The 22287-nt window shown below is 44.7% G+C and overlaps 1 protein-coding gene across 1 annotated transcript in view; it reads left to right on the plus strand.

The window, feature by feature from the left end:
* The window catches only part of znf385b (zinc finger protein 385B), a gene marked incomplete at its 5' end in the record, with an annotated part of 60237 nt that extends 41520 nt beyond the window's left edge, over positions 1 to 18717 (plus strand). Inside the window, 6 exons of the mRNA XM_080838666.1 lie at positions 3130 to 3240; positions 12007 to 12187; positions 14889 to 15263; positions 15558 to 15742; positions 15954 to 16055; positions 16557 to 18717. Of these exons, the coding sequence (XP_080694792.1) occupies positions 3130 to 3240; positions 12007 to 12187; positions 14889 to 15263; positions 15558 to 15742; positions 15954 to 16055; positions 16557 to 16769 (1167 nt within the window). The 3' untranslated portion in view covers positions 16770 to 18717. The remainder of the gene's footprint in view (positions 1 to 3129; positions 3241 to 12006; positions 12188 to 14888; positions 15264 to 15557; positions 15743 to 15953; positions 16056 to 16556) is intronic.
* Between the last annotated feature and the right edge of the window lie 3570 nt (positions 18718 to 22287).

The raw sequence follows: 22287 nt of genomic DNA on the forward strand, positions 1-22287 counted from the left end.
ACCGGGAAGCAGCCTGGAATCTGGCCCCCCTTGGTGTCTTTTTCACAAGTGCGCCCGCCGCGGATGTTAGCCCATTCCCCTGCATAGTTGGAGGATGTCTTGTTGGCCGTATGTGCGGCAGACTTAGGTAATGAGAGCTCATTCATCAGAGTGATTACTGTTTCGTGGACAGGCCTTTGCGAAATTATGTTTTTGCTTGATTGCGCCGTGTCTACAGTTGATCCCCCTCTCTCTTTCATTCTCTCTCTCGCTCTCACTCACTTCCTCTCTCTTTATCTCACTCTCTCTTTCTGCCTGTGTGTGGAGTCGATGCATGTGGAAGCAGAATAACAGCCTGAGCCTGTGTGTGCTGCAGACAAGTGTTTTCAACCGCTGGGGGAAAGAAATCCTTGGGAGAGAACCTAATCCATGACATAATCCATCTGCTGTGGTTACGGTGTTTCCAAACAGGCTAGAGATTAGGTCACGATTTCAGAAGGGCACTAAAACCCTGACAAGTTTTCCATGTGTGAGAAAGCCCTTGTGCACAGTGTTAAGTAAATAAAACACCCATTATGGTTTTAGTCAGTTTTTGGATTTTTTTTCTTCCCAAGTTGTATTTATTTAAGACACTCTTAAAATAGGACCCATTATTTGAGGGTTGCATACTTGTATCCCAGCGAGGACCACATTATCTGTTCATTTCTCCAACACATTCTTCCTGTCTTCCACTCAGTTAACCACACCTGATCGTGTCCCATTATTATGGGCTACCTGCTTCATTCACTCACCTTGATGTTTTTCGGTTCGGGACGCCAGTCAGAGTCGAGGAGTCAGGTGTTTATTTGTTTACTCCAATGGATTTTCAATTATTCTGCTGCACTGGTGAATGGGGGGGGGGGGGGGGGGGGGGGTGGAGATGGTGGGGGGGGGGTGTAATTGAAATTCACTGGACAGTGACGGCGCAGCTGAAGTGTTGGTCTGCCTGCACGGCTTATCAGCAAAGTGTAATTAACAATCCTGGAGTGACAGATAAAGTCACTTTCGAAACAGAGCAGATCCACATCTGGAAACTGACACTAACGTTTGCCAAGAACACATTTGGGGTGGCCAGAACAACAACAACAGCAGCAGGAGCAGCCTCGTAATGACTTGTTGGCCTCTTAAGATCCATTAGTTACAGCACTCCTGTCCTCAGCCTCTCCTTGAGTCATTCATTGTTTTGCCCTTTTCTTCCCATGCGCATTGCAAGTTGATATAGGAGAGAGATTTTAATTACAGATTACACTGCCGCACCATCCTCGAGAGGCGCTGCGTCAAAAAGACTCTCCGTGGCTGTCTGGCCGACTCGCTCGCTACATCTAAACCTGGGCCTTAGCCTCCCACCACCCTCCGCAGTCATCTAATGCCATACTGTCTGCTCGCAGGCCTTGTCTCGAGGCAATAAAGTGAAGTACTGCATTAGTGACCTCCGGAGATCAGTCCTGCCCCTTTTGTGGCTCCTCGGTGCCGCATCCTAATGTATTATAGTGGACCCTTGTGTGCGCCTGACTGTTCGGCTAGGGAATAAAAAGGCCCCTCTCAATAAAACGCTGGTACTTATACTGAAATTAGAAGCTTCCTTATCAGCTAAGAGGAAGGTGAGACCCTGGGCTGCTGCCGGTGGTGTGGCGGTGGTGGCTGTGAGCCATGCAGGCCTGTAAGTAATATCGGCTGTAAATTCTTAATGGATCGGGCCCTGCCCCTCTGGTCGCGAGCAGCGCATCGCATCGCACCGCACCGCACCGCACCGCACCACACACATCAAACCGCACTCACACTCCTCCCCACACACAAACCGCGCAAAGTCTCTTCTGTTGACAGAAAGCTCATCGGCCATTCACAGCTAATCAGGAGTCAGAGCCACGGGGATCAGCGGGCGCACGCAGGCAAGCAGGCCGTATAAGTGTGTGTGCCTGCGTGTGTGCTGTGTCTCTCTTACACAAACACACACACGGAGAGTGAGAGAAAGGCTGTAAAAGAGCAGGGTAGAGAGACAGAGAGAGAGAGAGATGGACAATGACAGAGAGGTCGAGCAAGAGAGAGAGGGAGGGAGGGAGGGAGAGAGGGATGAGGGATAGAGAGGACAAGAGAGTGCTGCCTGAAGCACAGACCTCTCCTGCATCCCTAGCAGAGCACACAGAACACTGTGTGTGTCCTCAACCTGTGATTTCTACCTGGGATATCGGCCACCGAGGAGTCCCACAGGCTTCAGGTATTCCAAAAGTCCTTGTTCATCTCCACTGACAGCTTCTGTAGGGATTCACTGGTGGGGTTTGCCTCTTGTCGGTCAGAATAGCTTTGAATATTCTATGAAGGCATTCTCAATGACTTGATCTTCTTCACCAGCACTTCGATGTGTTTAAGCTTGCATGTTTCCCATCAGTATTCTAAAGGTGTGCATAATTTTTTGTTAAAGGTAGATGAGGAAGTATGAACATACGACAAATTGACTAGTAGCAGATGAAGACTTCATTTTTGAGAATGTTTTCACTTTCTAAATTGTATTTTCTGTGATCAAGCCAGTGTGATCATTTTTAGTCCAGAACCCTCCTCTTAGATCTCTCAGGGTTGCAGTACAGCATATTAGGCACTCTTGTTTTGTTTGGGTTCATGTAAGACAAAGTTTTTCTTTGAGCGCCAATTTGGATGTGCTGAAAGGCTGATGTGGCTAATCTGGATAAACGCTAGTGCTTTAGATTGATCTCAACATTAGAGGCAGACAAAGCAGTCGATGTGTTCAATTGCACTCTCTTTTTCCAGGCCATGATTGCAGTCATTCTCACATTTGCCTTTGTCTCTGTGCTACTCCCTTTGTTCAGCAAACAAGCAAGAGTATCTATTTCCATAACACTTCATTCGAGACATATCCTTCCTCAGGCGATGCATCGATCCTCAATGCTTAGCATCTGTCCACTTTGAAGGTGTCTGGTGTCTTTTGAGTGGAGTTTTCAGTCAATCCTTTTTTGCTTCGGGTCACGAAAGCAGTGTGGCTGCTGTGTGTGAATGTGGAAATGTATGTCTTTCTCGCTCTCTCTCTCTCTCTTTCTCTCCGTCTCTCTCTCTTTCTGGTTTGCCTCTAAAAGTGTTCCTGTGCTCCCTCTCTTCCAGATGGACCCCGTCCAGAAAGCTGTAATCAACCACACATTTGGAGTCTCCATCCCTCCTAAGAAAAAACATGTGATTTCTTGCAACATCTGTCAACTCCGCTTCAACTCCGATGTAAGTCCCACTCTTCTTTAATTATGTGTGTCCCCAGTACACATGTGTGTGTGTGACAATAGCTCCCCATGCTAGAGGCTATGTTCTCTGTCTTTTTGCATGAACCATGCCTCCTTCACAATCTGTCCTTTCTTTCTCTCTCTCTCTCTCTCTCTCTCTCTCTCTCTCTCTGTGTCTCTCTCTCTCTCTCTCTCTCTGTCTCTCTCTCTCTCTCTCTGTCTCTCCCTCTGTCTCTCTTTCTCTCTCTCTCTCTTTGCCTCTCTCTCTCTCCATCCCTTGTGAAATCAAACGTGGAATGAAAAGTGATCTTAGGCACATTTAAGTCCGGAGCATCTCATCCAGAGCCAGAATGCTCAGGGCTTAAGGTTATGTGCTTGATGTGGTCCACTAGGGAGTTATTAAAATAAACCTGAGATCAGCTGCCCAGTAAATGGCAACATTCCCCCTTTAATCATGCAAAACAAGGTAAGTGCCGTAATGTCCTATAATGTTCAGCAAATGGGAAGCCCCCTTCAGTGTTATGGACCCTTTGTACCTTTTTTTCTTCTTTTACATGAACAGCCTGTTCTCTTCAGGCCTCTCCTGTACTGTGTTGCAGTTGTGCTCTGTGTCTGTGTCTGTTTCGTGTTTGTATTTGACGTGTGCAAGACGTATTGTAGCCTATATGCTGTTGTCTTTGTGTTAGTTTTGTTTTTTTTTGTTTCAGCTTGTTTTGCCAGTTTTAAATTGGTTTAATTTCTTTTCAGTTACTCTACCAGCATATAAGCAAATGGTATTATTCTGACTGTAATATTGTTAGCCGTGTGTGAAGCTTGCTGAGACTGGGACAAAACCAAGGATGAATTCAAATGTCTGTGGCTTTTTACTGGGAGTGTAGACCTATGTCTCTCTCATCACCTCACGTCAGAGATAGCACAGACATGGAATCTGGTTGTGTATACAAGTCAGAATGAGATGGTATTTTCACAACACTCTCTGCCAGCTTGTGTTGTCCTGTTTTCCCTCCGCGTTCATTTGACATGCCACAGCCAGGATTGTGTAAAAGTTTAATAGTGCACGTCCAGGCTGGAGGGGCAGATGTTTTCAACCCCAGTGGTGGCACAGCACAAAACTTCTTAGCTCTTTTCTGTGCTTTGTGTGTGTGTGTGTGTGTGTGTGTGTGTGTGTGATGTGTGTGTGTGTGTGTGTGTGTCCTTTGTGTGCTTTGTGTGTGTGTGTGTGTGTGTGTGCGTGCGTGCGTGCGCGTGTGCGTGTGTGTGTGCACGCGTGCGTGTGCATGTGTGTTCTAAAGCACAGGTGTATGGGTTTGGGCATGTCCGCACGCATCCAGACACACCTTGAGTTGCCAGCCTGGTGTGCTCTACTGGGGAGAGGGTAATTACTTACTGTAGCTCCGTGTTGTTCCACTCAGTCTTGGCATTGATTAAGCCATTTAATTTAAGATGAATGGCACTGGGTGGCAGTAAGCCCAGGCTGATGGAGATTTCCCACTGCGTGGCCGTAATTGAGAAAAGGTTTCGGAGCGTGCTGGAACAGACCGAGCGCTGCGACTCAAGCAAGACGTCTGCAGGCCTGCTTTGTCTCCCCTGTTATTTGTGGGCTTTGTATTTTGTCCATGTTTTTCGATCGGGCCAAATAGGATGGGAAATGCTGCCCCACTTTCCAATGCTCAAAACTAACCCAACCCAACATGCCCCCCCCCAAAAGCACCATTTGCCAGGACACCTCTGGACATTTAAGGAAAATCAAACATTGCCCCAGTGTGTTTGAGTGGGATGAGGTGTCTCAAATACCCTTGTTGTTTCCCCTCCTGCTGCGTGTAATTTGTTGATTGTTATCGACGTGGCACCAGCCTCTGAATTGAAGCCACTCCGAGGAGATTACGTTGTGCCGACCTGCTCTTATCTCCCCTTGGGCTTGTGCGCCCGCCCTACACAAGGGGAAGAAAGGAATAGGGACTTTGCTCCTTGTGACAATCTAAAACAGTTACCTTCCCCAATCTCTGCTCAACAATGCTCTTAAGATTACTCTGAGCTTGGGTCTCCCAGGCTCAAGCTGGGTGAAACCCAGAATCAAAGGGCCCGTTGCAACCAATGGAGCGCTCTTTGATGCTAATTCTGGGCACATGCGTTAGCCTTGTTGTGATCTTGGGCGATGGGCCTGTCTCTCTGGGTCTGGTCTCCGTGCCGCAGATCTCCCATCCTTACAGCTTCAGTCCACTCCCTGGGCTTTCTGCCCTGGACTGTGTGTCAGAGTGAATCAGGCTGCGTCACCGACTCCGGTACTTTCACCTTCGTCCTTCTATGGCGGAGGACTCTCTACTTGTCCAACTCTGCAGCCCCCCTTAAGAACAACACTAAACATTCCCTACATGCCCCAGTTTATAATAAAGGGACGCCTCTCTATCTCTTCATAGCTCAGGCGTAGCACGAGTCAGAAGACTAGGAGGTTAACTGCGTAGACATAATAGCAGGGGATGATTCCAAGTGAATAGCAACACTGAGCATTCTTCTGCACTGGAGCACTGGTGGCCTCGGTCGTGTGATCTTACGCTTGGTCTATTTAGATGAGCAGGCTCCCTTTTGAAACGAGGGAGGCCATTGTCTATGGCTTCATTAAAAGCTCAAACGCCTCTCCATTCTGCTGCTGTGTAAAGAGAGAGGGAAAAAACGAGTCAGTGTAATTTAATCCCATTCTTTGGAGCACGCTGAAGATCCACTGTGTCATTCTATCCTATAGCCAGAGGACGGAACAGATGACTAGAGGCATTTACAGCGACTCTGTGAAGCGCCAATGAAGTTCTAAGTGAAGCGCCATTTCTCAAAGTGGGCCTGAGCTGGGAATAAGACAAATGCGAGCAGCTGCTAAATATGGCGAGGAAGATGGTTGGTGAAGGTGAGAAGGCTTTACAGACACAAATGTGGGAGTGAGATCAGTGCTAGTCTTACAAGTCCATGACCTGTATGTATATTTACCTTACGGAGATATCACATGTTGTACTGTGCCCAACTATTTCAGAGAGACTGAAAGACATAGTCTTGTGTCGTAATGGCACTCATCTGAAGGGTAACAACTAAACTCAAAATTATATTGTTTGAAAGGTAAATCAATATTCTCTGTGACTGTTTCAAGGAAATCAAAGTAACTCAAAATGGCAAAGTAAATATTAACACTCAGAATGATGTTGTATGTGAAAAACCCTGTAGTGAGATTCACTAAGAACACACTAAAAAATATGTATAGTAAAAGTGAGGTTTTAATATATAGTATTCTTAAAAGGGCAAAGTGATCTGCCTGGTCAGCACCAGTCGTTCTCAACTCATTATCATTGTCAGACAAGACTTATTCAGTTTTATTAATGGAGCATACAGATCATCCAGTGCCTGTCAAGATGAGATAGGGAATATCGATGGTGGTCATTTTTTTTATCTCTGCGTTGAAAATCCCTGCCAAGAGGAATGTTTGTTTTTGGCCATTACTTTTCTCTGACAGCAAATGGAAACCAGATCCAAACCTGTTCATAGAAGCACTGAAAAACTTAAAAATGTAATTACTACCTTGAAAAAGATACATTTTCCTGGAGGTAATTATGCTTTAATTGCCTTCATAGTGGGGCTTTGTTTCGTTTTTGGCCTTCTTTTAGCTTCTTTATTCTTCCCCACTTCTCCCCTGAAGCACTAGCATTAAAACCAAATCCAGATCCCCCTGAAGAGAAAATAACGACAGTGTCTGTATTTAAACAAAGCTTTTAACAGCCCTAGATTCAGAAGTTACTCATAGTGTATCTCGGCCATATGATTAATATGTCCAACAGTGTTTTATACGACCTCTATAAAATAAACAAATCCTGTTTTCTGTTTAATGCATCTTTTTAATTGAGGAATGGAGCTCTAGGCAAAAACCCAGGGGCAAATGACAGGTCCATCAAACGATTTTAGTTTTCATCCAGTATTCATGTTCATATTTGTTGTTTTTCTGCCATGTGTTGGCCCTGCTTTCTTGCCATAAAAATAAACCATAGCAGATGTGTTCTTGAGTTTAATGATGGCAAGTGAACTTGCCACTAACTACCAGGGTGTTTTGCTGGTACAGCATCCAGGCAAACACTCCAAGGCAGACAGCTCAAGGGCAGCATTTCCATGTTGTTGGTTTAAACAGAAGTCAGTTGCCCCCTTGTCAGTTTCCCCTTAAAAAAGAAAAGTATACCTCAGGGCCTGACTGTTGAAAAAAAATTAAACGATAGGCTTCTCCCTGTCCTGAACACCAATCATCTGACTGTGCATCTGCCTCAGCACTAACGGGCCTTGGCAGAGTAATGTCCTGTGGGTGTAATTCAAGTGCAGAGGTCCTCGGGGAGCACATTAAAGAAATGAAAGTAATGGGTATTAGGCATCTGGCGACCTCTTATCTCCCGTAAATGAGCCATGGCATCCTTTATTTGTTTAGACAGCCACAGAGATAAAGTAAAAGTAATTTTATGTTACTTGATCTTACGGACCCAGTATCCATAACCCCCCCCCACCCACCCACCCACCCCCTTCCTTGACAACGGCAGGAGGCGAAACCGTTGGCGTCCATCCAGTGGAGATCGGTGCCCCTTCCGAGCACCTCAGGAAACCAAGCCAAGATGGCAGGCACCTAGCCTTCCTCATTAAACTTTAACATCTCCCCCGTCATACAAAAGATGTAGTTAAGACACCGAGGTGACATGTTCCCTTCATCTCTGTACACGCTGCGCGGGGCTTAGTGGCATGTCAGGCCCTATAATGACTGTCTCCAACTCCCTGTTCGCATTTCCCTCTGAAAATTAAAGTGTTGTCAGGGGCCAAGCATTAGAGAGATTGAAGTGTAACAGGATAAGCAGGGGCCGGAAAAGCAATGATGTTCTCGGTGTTAAAGTTTCCAGTGAGCAATTAGTTATAATGAAGCATGATTAATTTAGACACATGCGTTTCTTTACACTTAAAAGCCCTGTCTCTGGGGATAGACTCTGGAGCTGCTGGAGACCCGAGGCTCCGCAGATTAAGCCGACTGCCTTACAACCACTGGATATACCATAAAAAAAACAGTCAGAGGCCTTGTAGTTAGCGTGACGCTATGTTTTTTTCTGAGGTAGTTTTACTTAAAAGTGGGAAAAAACTGTTAAAGAGTGTTTTGGAAAAATTCATGCAGCCCCCCAAACACATAAAAGCTCCGTGCTTGCTGTTACGGCGCTGTACTAACATGGCAGGAACAATTGGAAACTCTTGGCTCTCAAAACAACCCACTTGCAGCATTTCTCATGAAATTATTGATATTATTTATTGCATCTGTATTTTTTGTATGGGTCAAGGAGGTCCAGAAGAAAATAAAATGGGACACCATAACTCCAACCTATGTTAATTAGGCGTTCAAGAAAAGCCAGGTTTCACGGTCTGAACTCGATGCCCGGGAAAATGAGACGTGTGGAAGAGAATAACAGGTCTGCCAGTCATGTAGTATAATTGGCTGATTCATCCTGGATGGGCAGTGATTCACTGACACTGGACCCAGTGGAGCTGATGGCTCAGTGGTGGTGATGGTTGTGGTGGCTGGGGAAGAGGGAGGGAGGGGAGGAGAGGGGTACTGGGACACTGTGGGAGGTTTTAATGCTCATATGCTACCGCAGGACCACTGACTGGCCATTGCACTTCCAATCACTGTAAGCAGAGACTAGACTGACGGGAAGGAGAAGCCCAACTCGGACGGGAATAGTCGGTAAAAGTTAAATCCACTGAACTGCTCTGCACCACCTCAAGCTGTAAAGTCCTCTCCTCCCCCCTAACCCCCGCCCCCCACTCCCCACCCGGTGGAAATTCTGAGTATGGACACATACCCGGAGAGTTCGTAATGGATTCTTCTGAGAAAAAACAGTGGAAGAATGACTTTTGGTGTGGTCCGCTGCAGGACACTTTGTAACAATGTGCAGGTGCAATTTGTCTTCGACAGGTCTCGTGTTCAGTAGATGAGCAGTGAACGTGGGGATTCGCAGACAGCTTTAGGGTAATACACTGATATTGCTGGAAGCTCTTATTTGCAAATATCAGCAGAAAGGCTTACCGTACTTGCTCGTGGCACCTGTGTAAGCCTTTTTCTGGAGTGCACTCACATTTCCTGCTCTTGTTGCAAATCCTCTTTGCAAATGATCTATTAATAAAGCATGTAGCCTACATGGATCTCACAGTAGAGCAAATAAAATTCAACGCATAAAGAAATTAAACGTAAATGTAGTTTTCATTCAACCCAGAGCAGACGCAACTGGCTCGTAAACAAGGAGTCAGCGACATTCACAAGCAAGCAGGCACGAACACACACACAGATGAACATTCACATGCACATACGCCATATATTTGGTCCATTTGTCCAAATGTCAAATGTGATCAAATCAGGTCACAGAACATGCTGCCATTTGCATAGTGAGGCATAGTGTAACTGCGTGAAGCCCCGGCTGTCACATTCACTGGGACACTTCTGAATGTACGGTGCTGCTGTGAACGAGTTTGTCTGGTCACGCCTTGGTCACGTGAATGTGCAAAAACCCCTGGCTGGTACTGTGATTGATGTGCACTTGCCTTCTCTCTCTCCTCTCTCCTCCTGTCTCTGCCTCCTCTATCCTCTCTTTCTCTCTCGCTCTTTCTTTCTCTGTGTTGGAGCGTAACGCTTCTTTCTTGTGCTTTGCCTTTCTCATAGTTATCTTATTGGTTCATGTATCCAAGACGATCTGTACTGGACATGGTCGCTAGTTCACTTCTACAAGTGAAAGCGAACATTTTCTCTGCAGCATGCAAACACACACACACACACACACACACACACACACACACACACACACACACACACACACAAACACACACACACATGCATGCAAATACACACACACACACACACACACACACACACACACACACACACACACACACACACACACGCACACACTCTCTCGCTCTCACACACACACAAACACACACACACACTTTTTGCCCTGGGGAAAGAGCTGTGCACGAATCTATACAGTCCCACTGAGTTGTGTTTTACACCCTGAAGCACTGTGTTTTGGTCTGCTCTTAATGACATGGCATTAGCAGCATGCTTTGTTGTAGAGTTTCCTTTTGTTTTTGATGAAAAAACAACAACAACAACAACAACATGTATTAACTGTTGAAGTTAATATGTTTCTTTCAATAGAGGCACAATCTCAAAAGGCTCAAAAAGCACCCAAGTCGAGTTTCCCTGTCCTTCACACACCGATAAACACACCCGTTTCCTGAAGTCCTGTTCACATACATTATTGCACACGACACACCCTGCCCGAAATCAGCCCCGATATTTCACACTTACCCTGATGTATAATGCGAGGAGTTGTCAGAGTGGCAAATGGGCTAGGTGTGCCAGGTCCCAGCATTAGGCTGGTGTCAGCTATGATTTATTGGAGCCACAACTGAGTGATTTCTTTTGCAGCACTTCTAATGCCCCCACCCCTGTAAGTGCTGGAGAGGATAATCCTCCGGTGCCTGCTTCTACAAAGCCGGGTCTCCTTGAGATGTCAAGAGTCAAGAGGGACAACAGTAGTGATCAGAGCCTCATGACCTGCGCTTGTGCATATTTAATTTAGAGTTAAGCTGATACACAGGCTCTGGCAACACCTTACAGTACAACAGTGCTGTTTTTACTCTAACTACACCATGAACTAGAGCGTGTCATGACAATAGAAAATTAAACAGTGGAATGGCGCCAGCTTTCAGAAGGTACTAAGAAGGTATACTTCCAATTAGGCACACAGTTTCACCAAAACTATTTGATATATTTGATCATAGCATTAAAAAAAGAAAATCCAAAGCCAGTAGGTTAAGTTACTTAGGTACTTACAGACTATTAAAAATAATACCATTTATTCCATCATATAAGTGCAAAGCATTAGTGCACGGTCACACATCATCTGTTGCACGAGTAGTGTTGATACACTGTAACATGGACCTGAAGTTTTATTTCAAACCTTTTATGCGGATTTTTTACTTGTCCCCCATCAATCAGTCTTTATGTTGGCAATCCTACTAAAATCCCTTTCAGAAGAGTTTACTTAACGCATTGATAGAGAAAACTTTATCTGTGCCTGTTCAACTCTATATTCCAGGTCCTTCAGCAGCCCTTTCCACTATCCCTTTATATCATAACATTAGACATTCAGCCTGTAATACTGCCCAGTAAGACATGAGGATGCTCTAGTCAATGACCATGCAGTGAGAGAGGAGAGGTCATCTGCTAGAAAAGTCCATGGCAGAGAGTGGAGCGAGCTTAGTCCAGTAAGTGAGCGATCTCCCCGCTAAGCCCTAATTGCGCACTGAGTGAAATCCATTGCATGCCATTTGTTTTATATCAGTGAGAATCAATGATGCCTCACCCCACATGACATAGCCCATTTTAGATGTAGGGAAAATCAACATCCTCACCCCACCCCCCCGACAGTCCTCTACTCTCCCCTCAGGATTCACTTCACAAATCAAACACTCTTCAAACATCTCTAGCTCGTTGTTGTCCTGATTGGAACAGTGCCTGCTATTGAAAGCCCCCTTGTTTTCTTCTTCCTTTTTCTTACTTTCATTCTTCCTTTCTTTTCTTTTGGTTGGTGTTTATTTCTTCTTTTTTTTTTTTTTCTTTTTTTTTTCTTCAGTGTGTGTGATTGCGTCCATGATGTGAGATTCAGTGTGAGAAATGAGCCTGATTGCATGGTTCATTTGTTCTCCTTTGTAGAGCCAAGCCGAGGCACACTACAAAGGCAGTAAACATGCCAAGAAGCTCAAAGCACAGGAGTCCACGAAAAATAAGCAGAAAAGTGCTGCTGCCACCCCGGACAGCGCAAAGACAATCACCACCTCCTCCACCACCTCCACCTCCTCCACCGCTGTCACTGCCAGCAACTCTGACCAACCAGGTTAATGGCTTCTTTTGTTCTTGTTCAGCTCCTGTTCCTCATGTGCTGGCTGCCCACCTCCCTCTCCAACCCTCCTCCGACTCCCCCCACCCTCCACCCTCCCTGCCACCACCCCTGTTAGTGATCTTGCATGCTTCTATACATGCAGAGTTTCTTTTCCCTGTATTTCTCTCTCTCTGTCTCTCTGTGTCTCTCTCTCCTCCGTTCCTGCTCATACCTGCGGCTTGATGTCACATGTCATGTGCGCTGTTTGTACATGCTGGTTATGTTTGTGTTTGTCGCTAGCCAACATCATCCTTCTCCTTCTCTCACAACACCTCCGACAGCCAAGGGGATCTGTTATTGGGCATCAGTGGGGTGGGTGGGGGCGTGAGAAGTCAAATAGAGTGGTGCGCAGGGGAGGGTGGCTGGATTGTGCCATGCTCTGCTCATTATTGTGTTTGCTCTGTGGCAAATTGTGTAAGGTCTCACCCCTGTCATGTTTGACAATATACGTGCTTGCTGAGGTAAGTGTGTGCCATACTGCCCCCCCCCTTACCCCCTACTCCCCCACACGTCCCCTTCCCCCCTCCCTCCCTTCCTAACCCTTACATCCCCCCCCCCCCAATCCCATCTAACCTCCCTCCCTTCAGACTGGAACATATCACAGGGAAGAGATCACTATTCATCAAACTCACTCCCTCTGCCTCCTGCATTATGGAAAAGGATTTGCTGTGTATAACATCCCAGCTCTTTGTTTCCTGTGTAGGGGGTATGTTTGGATGAAACATTACACTGTTGGCAGCAAGTAGAGGTTAAAAGAAAATGACAGGACAGAGATCACTTTTCATCATCTTTGCTTTCTAACCTTTGAACATGAAATAGTCATGTCGTGAATATAGTAAAAATGAATTATTGTCCATGTAAATGATATCCTCTTCAGAATTCATGCAGTTTAATCTGTTTTCTTTGCAGTACAGGCTTAAGCATCTCAAAACAGAAGCACCCTGTTGATGCTAGATGCAGTGCTGTCTAAGGCACTCTTTCAAAGGCAGACTCTTAACATTTTCTCTTCTTGGTTTTAAGGGTTCGTGCCTGACCACCCAAGGGACAGGACGCAGCAGGGGGTCTAGGGGCTGCCGAGATTCTATTAATCCTCCCACTCCCCCACTGCTAGCCCTGATGCTCTGGGTCTTCTTGACAGATCCCGGGCACGGTGCACTTATCAGCCAGGGACCTCATCTCATTTGTATGCAGTGTCTTCCCTGCAAATCACACCAAATGAGCGTCATTCCCCGACTCACAGATGGCTTTTGGGGTCCGTGCTGTGATGGTGGCGTATTCGTTAGCACAAGCTCGTCGACCCCACCCCACCCCAACCCCCCCATGCTCCTGTCAGGAGGGCTGCTGCAGCTCGCTGAAAAAGCCTGGCAGCAAAGGATGAAGTCAGCTTTAGTTTACTCCAAGAAACTTGAGGGGACTAAATCATTAAAATTGCCGGCTTCAGCGGTTTTTACGTAAGAGGCCCAGGCCTTTTATGTAATGTCTTAAAATGCGGCACGCCGGATTATCCATATAAATGTGTGCTCTGCGAATTGACGCTGACTTTTTTTTTTCTCCCTCTGAAGCGCGGCTCTTTATCCGTTCACTGCCCCCACGGGTGCTCCGAGAGGAGTAGCAAGGTCATCCCTTTAATGTTCGCTTTGCGCTCGAAAATCCAGTTCAAAGCATCCAAACCCAACCACAAAATTGTCATACCGTCTTCATTTCCTCGCTTTTTGTCCGCCTTCCTCGAGGATTAATTAAATGGAGCGTGGCTGTGCTGTTAATGAAAGGTACCAGCCAGGTGTCAGCTCCTGTTTGTGTACGCCTTCTGCACAGAGATTCACAGAGCCAGAGTTGATATGTAGGCCTGCTTTAAACATCTGTTCTACTAACTGCATTTTGTTTTGGCGTGGGTTGGACTTTGTATACATATTAAACTACCAGTAACACAACATGTCCCTTTATGCTAATCCCACAGCACTGTTAGAATGGCAGTGCATGCATATGCAGCAAATATAATCTAACAAAGCTACATGATGGCTCTCCCCCTACAAAAAAAAAGAAACCCCATCAAAACACAATATAATTTATGAGGAGTTGAACCCCCTGCGGTTGGTAATTCAGTGATGTGTCAGTGCATGTCATGTCATTAGTGTCCAAAGGCTGGACAGCCACCGTGGGGAAAGGATCATGGTCTGAGAGTGACAAATATGAGAAGCTGCTAGAATGTGCCCTCAGTGGAGTCGGTAGTGTGAGGGTGAGGGTGGGGGTGGCTAGATATGAGAGGGTTAGACAAGGGCCCTTGTGGCGTTCGGGGGGCCGCGCCTCACCATGACAAGGGCATGATTGGGCAAAGGGGCATCTCTGGCTGGCTGTAGAGTGGGAGATGGGGTGGAGGGGGGTTGACAGCCGAGGCCGATTGCGGGAAAGAATAGAACACGCCAACTGGCCAGCGCCAGTGCCGAGTGCTCAGCCTTCGAATAGAGAGCCCGCAAGCCGCCTCCGGATATTTCAGCTTACACAACAGAGAGGAAAACTTCCCCCCGCACAAAAAAGAAAGAGTGTCACAAAGCAAAGAGATGTTATACAGTGCTCCCACACTCACTGTCAGATTTGTCTCTCTCTTTCTTTCTCTCTCCCTCCCTCTCTCTCTCCTCCTCTTTTCTTATTTCGATAGAGAAACTTGTGGAGTCTCCTAGCGCACAAAATGCTTCTATTTCTCCAAAAGTGTTCTTGCCCGCATCTCCCTTGATGGCGACGTCAACGGCTGTAGCGTGCGCCGCGGTGGTGTTGGCGCCTGGCTTCTGCAAGACCGCTCTCGAGTCGACACCCGTCGGCTCTCCGCCAGAGCCCACCGCACCGGGACCCACCCCAAAGACCCCCATCAAGCCTGTGTCTGTCGCCACGGTATTAGCAGCAGGAGTAGCCACCCTAGCCACGGCAGCGGAGCCCAGTGCAGAGTCGGAGGAGGAGAAGGCCAAGAAGCTGCTCTACTGCTCCCTCTGCAAAGTGGCCGTCAACTCCCTCTCACAGCTGGAGGCCCATAACACAGGTGTGCACACATCTGTCTGTCTCTATGCCATGTTACCTATCGTCCCCCTAAAGACCTCACGGCTGTTTGTTGTCCATTCCACTCATTAGCACCGATCTCACTAAGTGTCCACAAATATGTGCAGTTTTGCTGTTTTCATTTGCATATTAAGTGCTTGTTTTGTATTCACTGAAAGTCATTGTGTGCCACACGGCAGCAGGAGATATAGTCATGTGGTGCAATTGTGATTTCCATCTGTTTTTGTGTCCGTAGATAGCGCTCGCTATATTTCTTCTTCCTTGTGTGTCATTTCAGGATCAAAGCACAAAACCATGCTTGAGGCGAGAAGTGGAGCCGGTCCAATTAAAGCCTATCCCAGACCGGGGTCCAAACTCAAAACACAAGTCAGTGCGGTTCTAAAGGGCTCGGGCTTACAGAACAAGACGTTCCATTGCGAAATCTGTGACGTCCATGTCAACTCGGAAATCCAGCTGAAACAGGTGGGCTTTTCTCTCTCTCTCTTCCACCCTTTGCCAAAATCACGTCAGCAATCATCCCTTTTATTGTTCTTTTGGTGTCTCATGTCTCAATGTTTTCGCTGAACACGGCTAGTAAATCTTTCTGCATGTTTGTGTCAAAACGACTCACTCTGTCCTCTTTTGATATAGCAATGCGGCTTTTGCTGAACATTTATCCATTTGCATTTTCCAGCATATATCCAGCAGGAGGCATAAGGACCGAGTCGCAGGGAAGCCCCTGAAGCCCAAATACAGCCCCTACAACAAGCAGCAGCGGAGCTCCACTATCCTAGCGGTAATGCATTATTTACTCACTCTTTAATCAAGCCGCTGTCACGAAAGCCTTCCTCAGATTTCAAGGATTAAAGTGGCAAACAGCTAATACCTCACATGCTAATGGTGGTTAAAATGTGTCTGGGATACGATAATGTTCTGGAAGGCTCTCTCTTTTTATACACACCACTGCACTTTATAGCACGATGACACATTGTTATGCAACCTGCGTACCACATTTGACCGAGTACATTATGTTTTATAAGTGCAATCTGTTTGCTTTTTGCATAATAGTTACTGAGGATGACAGAGCCTCCATTTTCATTTCAATGATATTCTCAGGCATATTCAATGAGCCATTTACCTAAAATAATTATAGTCATGGTTACTGTTCCATATTGAATCAAGATGACTGTGTAATTAATAGTTTGTTGGTGGTGGTGATGTTGTTATTGTTCTATATCATGGGCTTACTATCTCTCTCGCTCTCTTTCTCTCTCTTTCTCTTTCTCTCTCCCCCCAGGCAAAGCTGGCTTTGCAAAAGGACCTGGTAAAGCCCATCTCCACAGCATTCATCTCCAACCCCTTCGCCCCAACCACAATGCCCTCCATCACTCTGCACCCGCGACCCGGCACCTCCATCTTTCAGACTGCCGCCCTGCCCCCATCCTTCCTGCGGGCTGCCCCAGGGCCCATCCGCCCCACCACGGGATCTATCCTCTTCGCGCCATATTGATCCCGTCCCCCATAGACACACACACCATCCTCGCCCCCACATCATCAATGTCTCTGCTGGAACGCCAGCAGCAATATGGAGGAGAAGCTGGCATAAAGCAGAGAGAACTGCCCCTCTGACCTTCCCCTCAAACACACACACACTCACACATACACACACACACACACACACACACTCTTTGCAACTGCGCGGTGCGCTGCATATCGGATGTCCTCTACACGCCACCGCTGCCTCTCGCTCTCCGCTGACAGGACTGCGACAGCTGGAACAGCCGTGTATTTATTAAACCTGTTTACCCTGTGACTGTCTGCATCACCATAAGCCCCGTCAGGTCGGCATCCGCTTGCCGAGGACTCTCCATGTCGGAATCCTGCGGAGTACTAGGAAAAAAGAAAAAGAAAAGAAAAAAGCACCTAACTGCTTCCTGAACGACTTGAATTATCATGGTCTTCCTATTGAATTTAATAGACAAACTCCAGATACACGTGTAAAAGTGTTGGACAAGTCACGGAAAAGGAAATCCTTATAATACGGGACAGGGCACATTTTCAATGGCTTGATGTCGTCAGGGAGTGTGTTTCACAGTTTTGGCCTACGTGCTGTCTTGTATTGTGCTGTCAGTCACTTGTAGTTCATGCTTCTCACCCTCTGTTTAGCAGTCTGGGATCTGGGCTTGTTCTGATGTCGTGCTACAATTCTCATCCTATGCCTCTGAAGAGATCAACATGGATAGCCATACCTGTTCACCTGTTTATCGAACAAACCCGTTTGAAATCATACGTTTTATAACAAAGACAAATCACTTGACAGGTTTCTTCTTTTTTTTTTCTCTGTTGTGATGGTATCAAAAGAACTTTTTGTATCTATCTGGAAAAGAAAACGTGGAGTTTAGTGTTTCTCATCATCTGAACCCCTTCTGTTGTCCAGCTGGAGAACCATGGGCCGTTCACCTTGACATGATATATCCCTCATTTCTTATGGGGCAGCTCTGTGAGGCAATAATGTACAGACCGTTGAATATTGTTATTCTACATAGTGTATTTAATGTTTACTTAACAAGTTGCAATACTAGTTGTATTTTATGAAACTGGAGGGGGTGCTAAGAAGAATAGCTACAATTATTTGTATTTTTAGAATTTGAAAGAGAATCCACACTCACAAAGACAGAGACTTCTTTATTAGACTGTGGAACATCTCCGTAGTCCATAATATATATGTGTGAGTCTGTACAGTCCATAAGAAATTAACCTTTTTTTAATAAAATAATATATTTAAATGATTTATTCCCATATTATACTGTACATTGCTTTTTTCATGATTAAAAAAAAATCAATATTTGAATTAGAGAGCAAAGATTTTAAAATTATAGTTTATTATAGGGCAGACCTGCTGAAGATTAAAGGCATGTTAAATAAAAAAGAGTTAATTTCATAATGGCTTCTGTGTGAGATGTACAGTATTTATTTTCTGAAACATTTTTTTTATGACGCAATTGATATAGGTATTTCATTCACTCTGCTTAATTGGTGTTGGTTTATTTGTTTGTGAAAGCGTGTTTCTTTTATTAAATCCCCCAGATGAATGCTGTTTTACGTGAGTGTTTCATGTTAACTGTAAATCCATGAGCTGTTCCATCATACTAAACTCTTCAAGAGCACTTTCCGACAGAAGGTATGATCGGTCACATGAGGGATTGGTCCAATCTGTGGCACACACACACACACACACACACACACACACACCTACTGAGCAAAATACCCAGAATATAGTAATTCGTTTTTGTGTGGTTTCAGTTGATGACACTTAAAATATACAGAATACCATGTAATTCACGGTTTCCAAAACAGCTATCATTATATTATGATTCAGAGGGAAAATGTTTTCACTTAAGGATGTTGGAAGTGAAAGCAATGGAAAGATCACATCATCACATATTTTCTTGTCAGTGAAATGATTTATTTTGAGCTTCAGAATGATACAGTTGATTGATACACTGATGCAGTGTAGTTGACATGTTTTTGAACCATTAAATGCAGCGACTGATTCTTTATTTTCTTTTGTGGGCTGTTTTATTAAATTGAGCAAGTATTTGAAGAGTGACTAATTTCCAAGAAGCTCTTATTGGAAACATGTGTTGTAGGTTATCATGTGACTCATTCGATGCAGTTTTCCAGACAACAACTAGCTCACGATCTTAGCATTAGCATAAAGATGTCTCATGTGTCCCTTCCTATTATAACTCAAGCATCTGTGCGCAACACAGCTACTTTCAGTATGTTTTAATGACTGTATATATATATATATATATGGTTATAACCCTACATACAGTCATTGATATATTTACATACCTTAGATGTCCTTTATTTGAAATGTAAATACGATTTGTTGTCAAGGTGATGCAAGACAAAGAAATTCCTTGTTTGCCTTGCGAGATTTTCATAACCGGTGCTACAGGAAATGAATATAAGTGGCGGATGTCCACTTTTCAGGTGATCTGTTTTATACTAGCAAAACTGTGATCTGTTTTATATTAGCAAAGACATGAACAGTAAGAGCATGGAAGTGGACAGTCAGGGAAAATGTTGCCAGTGTCGGACTCTGAACATTCTGCATAATGTGCACTGGGCCCAGCAAAGCCCCAAAACCAATAACTACCCCTTCAGTCAGTCTTAATTATGAGAAATTACTCACAGTTCAAAGGAAGTGTTCCTACAAATAACTGAAAAGCATCACTAGAGAAATAGATTGACACATTTCTTGGCAACTCATCAAAATTAAGAAAGCTGCCACCCACTTTTGATGACCCATTTTCTTTCCTAGTGATATCACAAAGGTGCACAGAAGACAGCCTGTCAGTGCTTTCTTCTAAGGTATTTATACATTTAACTCTTACTGTTCTGTTGAAATAACAGCCACCTTCTAAATACCATGTATGAAAAAGATTATATGGTACATATGTAGTAGTCTATGTAAGTGTAGGGTTAGGGTTAGGGTTAGGGTTAGGGTTAGGGTGTTTTTTTCTCTCTCTCCGACATCTTAAGCATGTTAATCTGAGAAATCAATCAGCTGTATTATTCCCTTTAAACGCTATGATGATGGCCCCGCTCATTGCAATCAGTTATGGCTTTTAAAGCATACATTATTTGATTGGGTGATCAGCCATGATTAGGTATTTTGCTTTCAAACTAAAGTGGCTTAGTACTTCGAGTGGCTAGCAGTCGGCTGACGTATTTTACTAGAGGTAACTGGTATGCAGTCTCTCATCCACAGATGCCAAGAGCTGCTGCTGAAGACTGAATACAGTGATTTTTCCACTGCTTAGGATCTGTGGTCATTTGAAATTCAAATGGGTATTCATCTGAAGGAGTCTCCTGAACGCTACAAGTCAATAAAACTCGAATGCCATCAGCATACTACTTTACCAGCACTGCACGGCTGATGGAAACTGTCACTGCAGTGAAGGCTCATCAGAGCACAATGATGCGTGTATTAGTAAAGATGTGTGTATAATCAAGTTTCCTACTATTCAGCGGCCGCTCCGCAATCAGTGTGTGTCAATAAATCACATATCTATGTGAGGTAATCAGATGCATTCACTGTTAGACATCAGACAATTTATTTTTATGTGCTCTAAGATGTTTTATAGACTCTGTCTCCGTAAGCTAATGAGAAACAGTATGAAGCAATAGCACCACCATCAGTGCTGTCTTTTACTTTGTTCGTCCGTCAGAGCCCAACTTCAAGTAGGTAAAGAGGTGTGTGTGTGTGTGTTTGTGTGTGTTTGTGTGTGTGTGTGTGTGTGTGTGTGTGTGTGTGTGTGTGTGTGTGTTCGGTGTGTGTGTGTGTGTGTGTGTGTGTGTGTGTGTGTGTGTGTGTGTGTGTGTTTCCTTTGGTGATGTCTCTATACCATTGAGCAACCAAAGTCCCTGACATGTAACACCTCGTCCTAAAATATGCATGAGACATTTGTCGTTACACTTGTGGAATATTATACTTGGGCACATAAGAAATGTGAGTGTGTGCTGGTTGTAAATAATGCTGATGGACAGGCAGATAGAAGTTGACTGCCAACTTTAATATCTTTATAGTTAAGCTCTCCAGGTTTCGGGCCATTGAAGTCTTGAGCTCTCCCTGCAGGATTTGGCACGCAGCAAGAGACTACAACAACTTGAGGTCAGAACTACTGAGGAGTTTCAAGTCAAAACCTCAAGCCAGAGCAGACAGGCACCTACAGATATTTGTACACAACCACAGCGTAACCACACCACTAAATAAACAGCACACACGCTAACCCCAGCTGTTTGCCTGGCCAAGGGAGAGAGCAGAGAGTGTTGTCTGGGAGTTGGGATCTTGCAAGGCTTCTGTATTACTCATCTCATATTTGTCATCCACTGCAGCTCTCACTAACTTAACCGTTATATTAAGTTTTTTGTTCTTGTTGTCAATAAGTGCCCAAATATACAAAGACATCAAGGCATGACAGACTAGAAAAAAAGTCTAACAGGCCTCTGTCCCTCTGAGTGGTCTTTTGAACTGATCTCAGTACAGCCGAGCTCCTGTGCGTAACCTCCAGTGCCCTCTACAAGATGCTCCAGCCCACAAACATGAGAGTGTTGTTCCAGTCCTGGTGTGCCACTGTTTCTGGACCTCACTGTTTGATGACTGACTTGAAAGTGTAATCCAGTGGGATATGCCAGTAGTCGGCCACATATGGGGAAAGGTTTAAAAGCGTTATTATCTATAACCCATTTAATTCATTTTTTCACTTCAAAGAGCTGTTGCTCAAATTTGTAAGGCGTTTGCATGCAGTGTTCACTGAATCTTTCCCTTTGTTCAAGGTGCTGTAATTCTCCATTTCAGATCCTGATGTGTCATTTGAACGTTTTAAGTTTCATTTTCGTGCTCACAACCATCCTTGCTTGAGTTCTGATGATCATTTCAAAAGGTTCTCAGACTTCGTACTGTTTTTTAAAAACCTTCAATTTAATCCTCATTCTTGACAAAAAGCACATTTAATCCTTTAGATCCCCCTTCCTCCTCCTTGGCCATAAATTTAAATGAAACACTGACTTGTTTATGAAGTTTCCCCAATTGAATTTGGAAAATTAGATTTACTTTGTAATACATCTCATAAGACCAAGAACCTCAGCACTGAATTTAGTCTCTGGGGTTAATGATCACTTGAACCAGATAATGAAATGTCTCATTGATATTTTCACAAAAGCAGACATGTATGCAGGAAAACATTTTTTTGCAAAACCGAAATATGCTATTCTGACATTCTGTTATTCACAGATTGTTTATGAAAACCTTTGCAAACAATAACAAACCTTTCCCTTGACCCTCATAATGAAATGTCTGAGTGATTCTGTGCACACCTTTGACATGTACAGTAACAAACAACTAAATACTGATTAAGCAGAATTTCCATTTTTACAGAACAAACCAACAACTAAGAAGCAATTGATTGTAAACAAGATCAAATGTTTTCTTTGAGAAAAAAAGTATGGCTATCATT

Source organism: Sprattus sprattus, assembly GCF_963457725.1.
Source record: "Sprattus sprattus genome assembly, chromosome: 5".
NCBI classification, from domain to species: domain Eukaryota; kingdom Metazoa; phylum Chordata; class Actinopteri; order Clupeiformes; family Clupeidae; genus Sprattus; species Sprattus sprattus.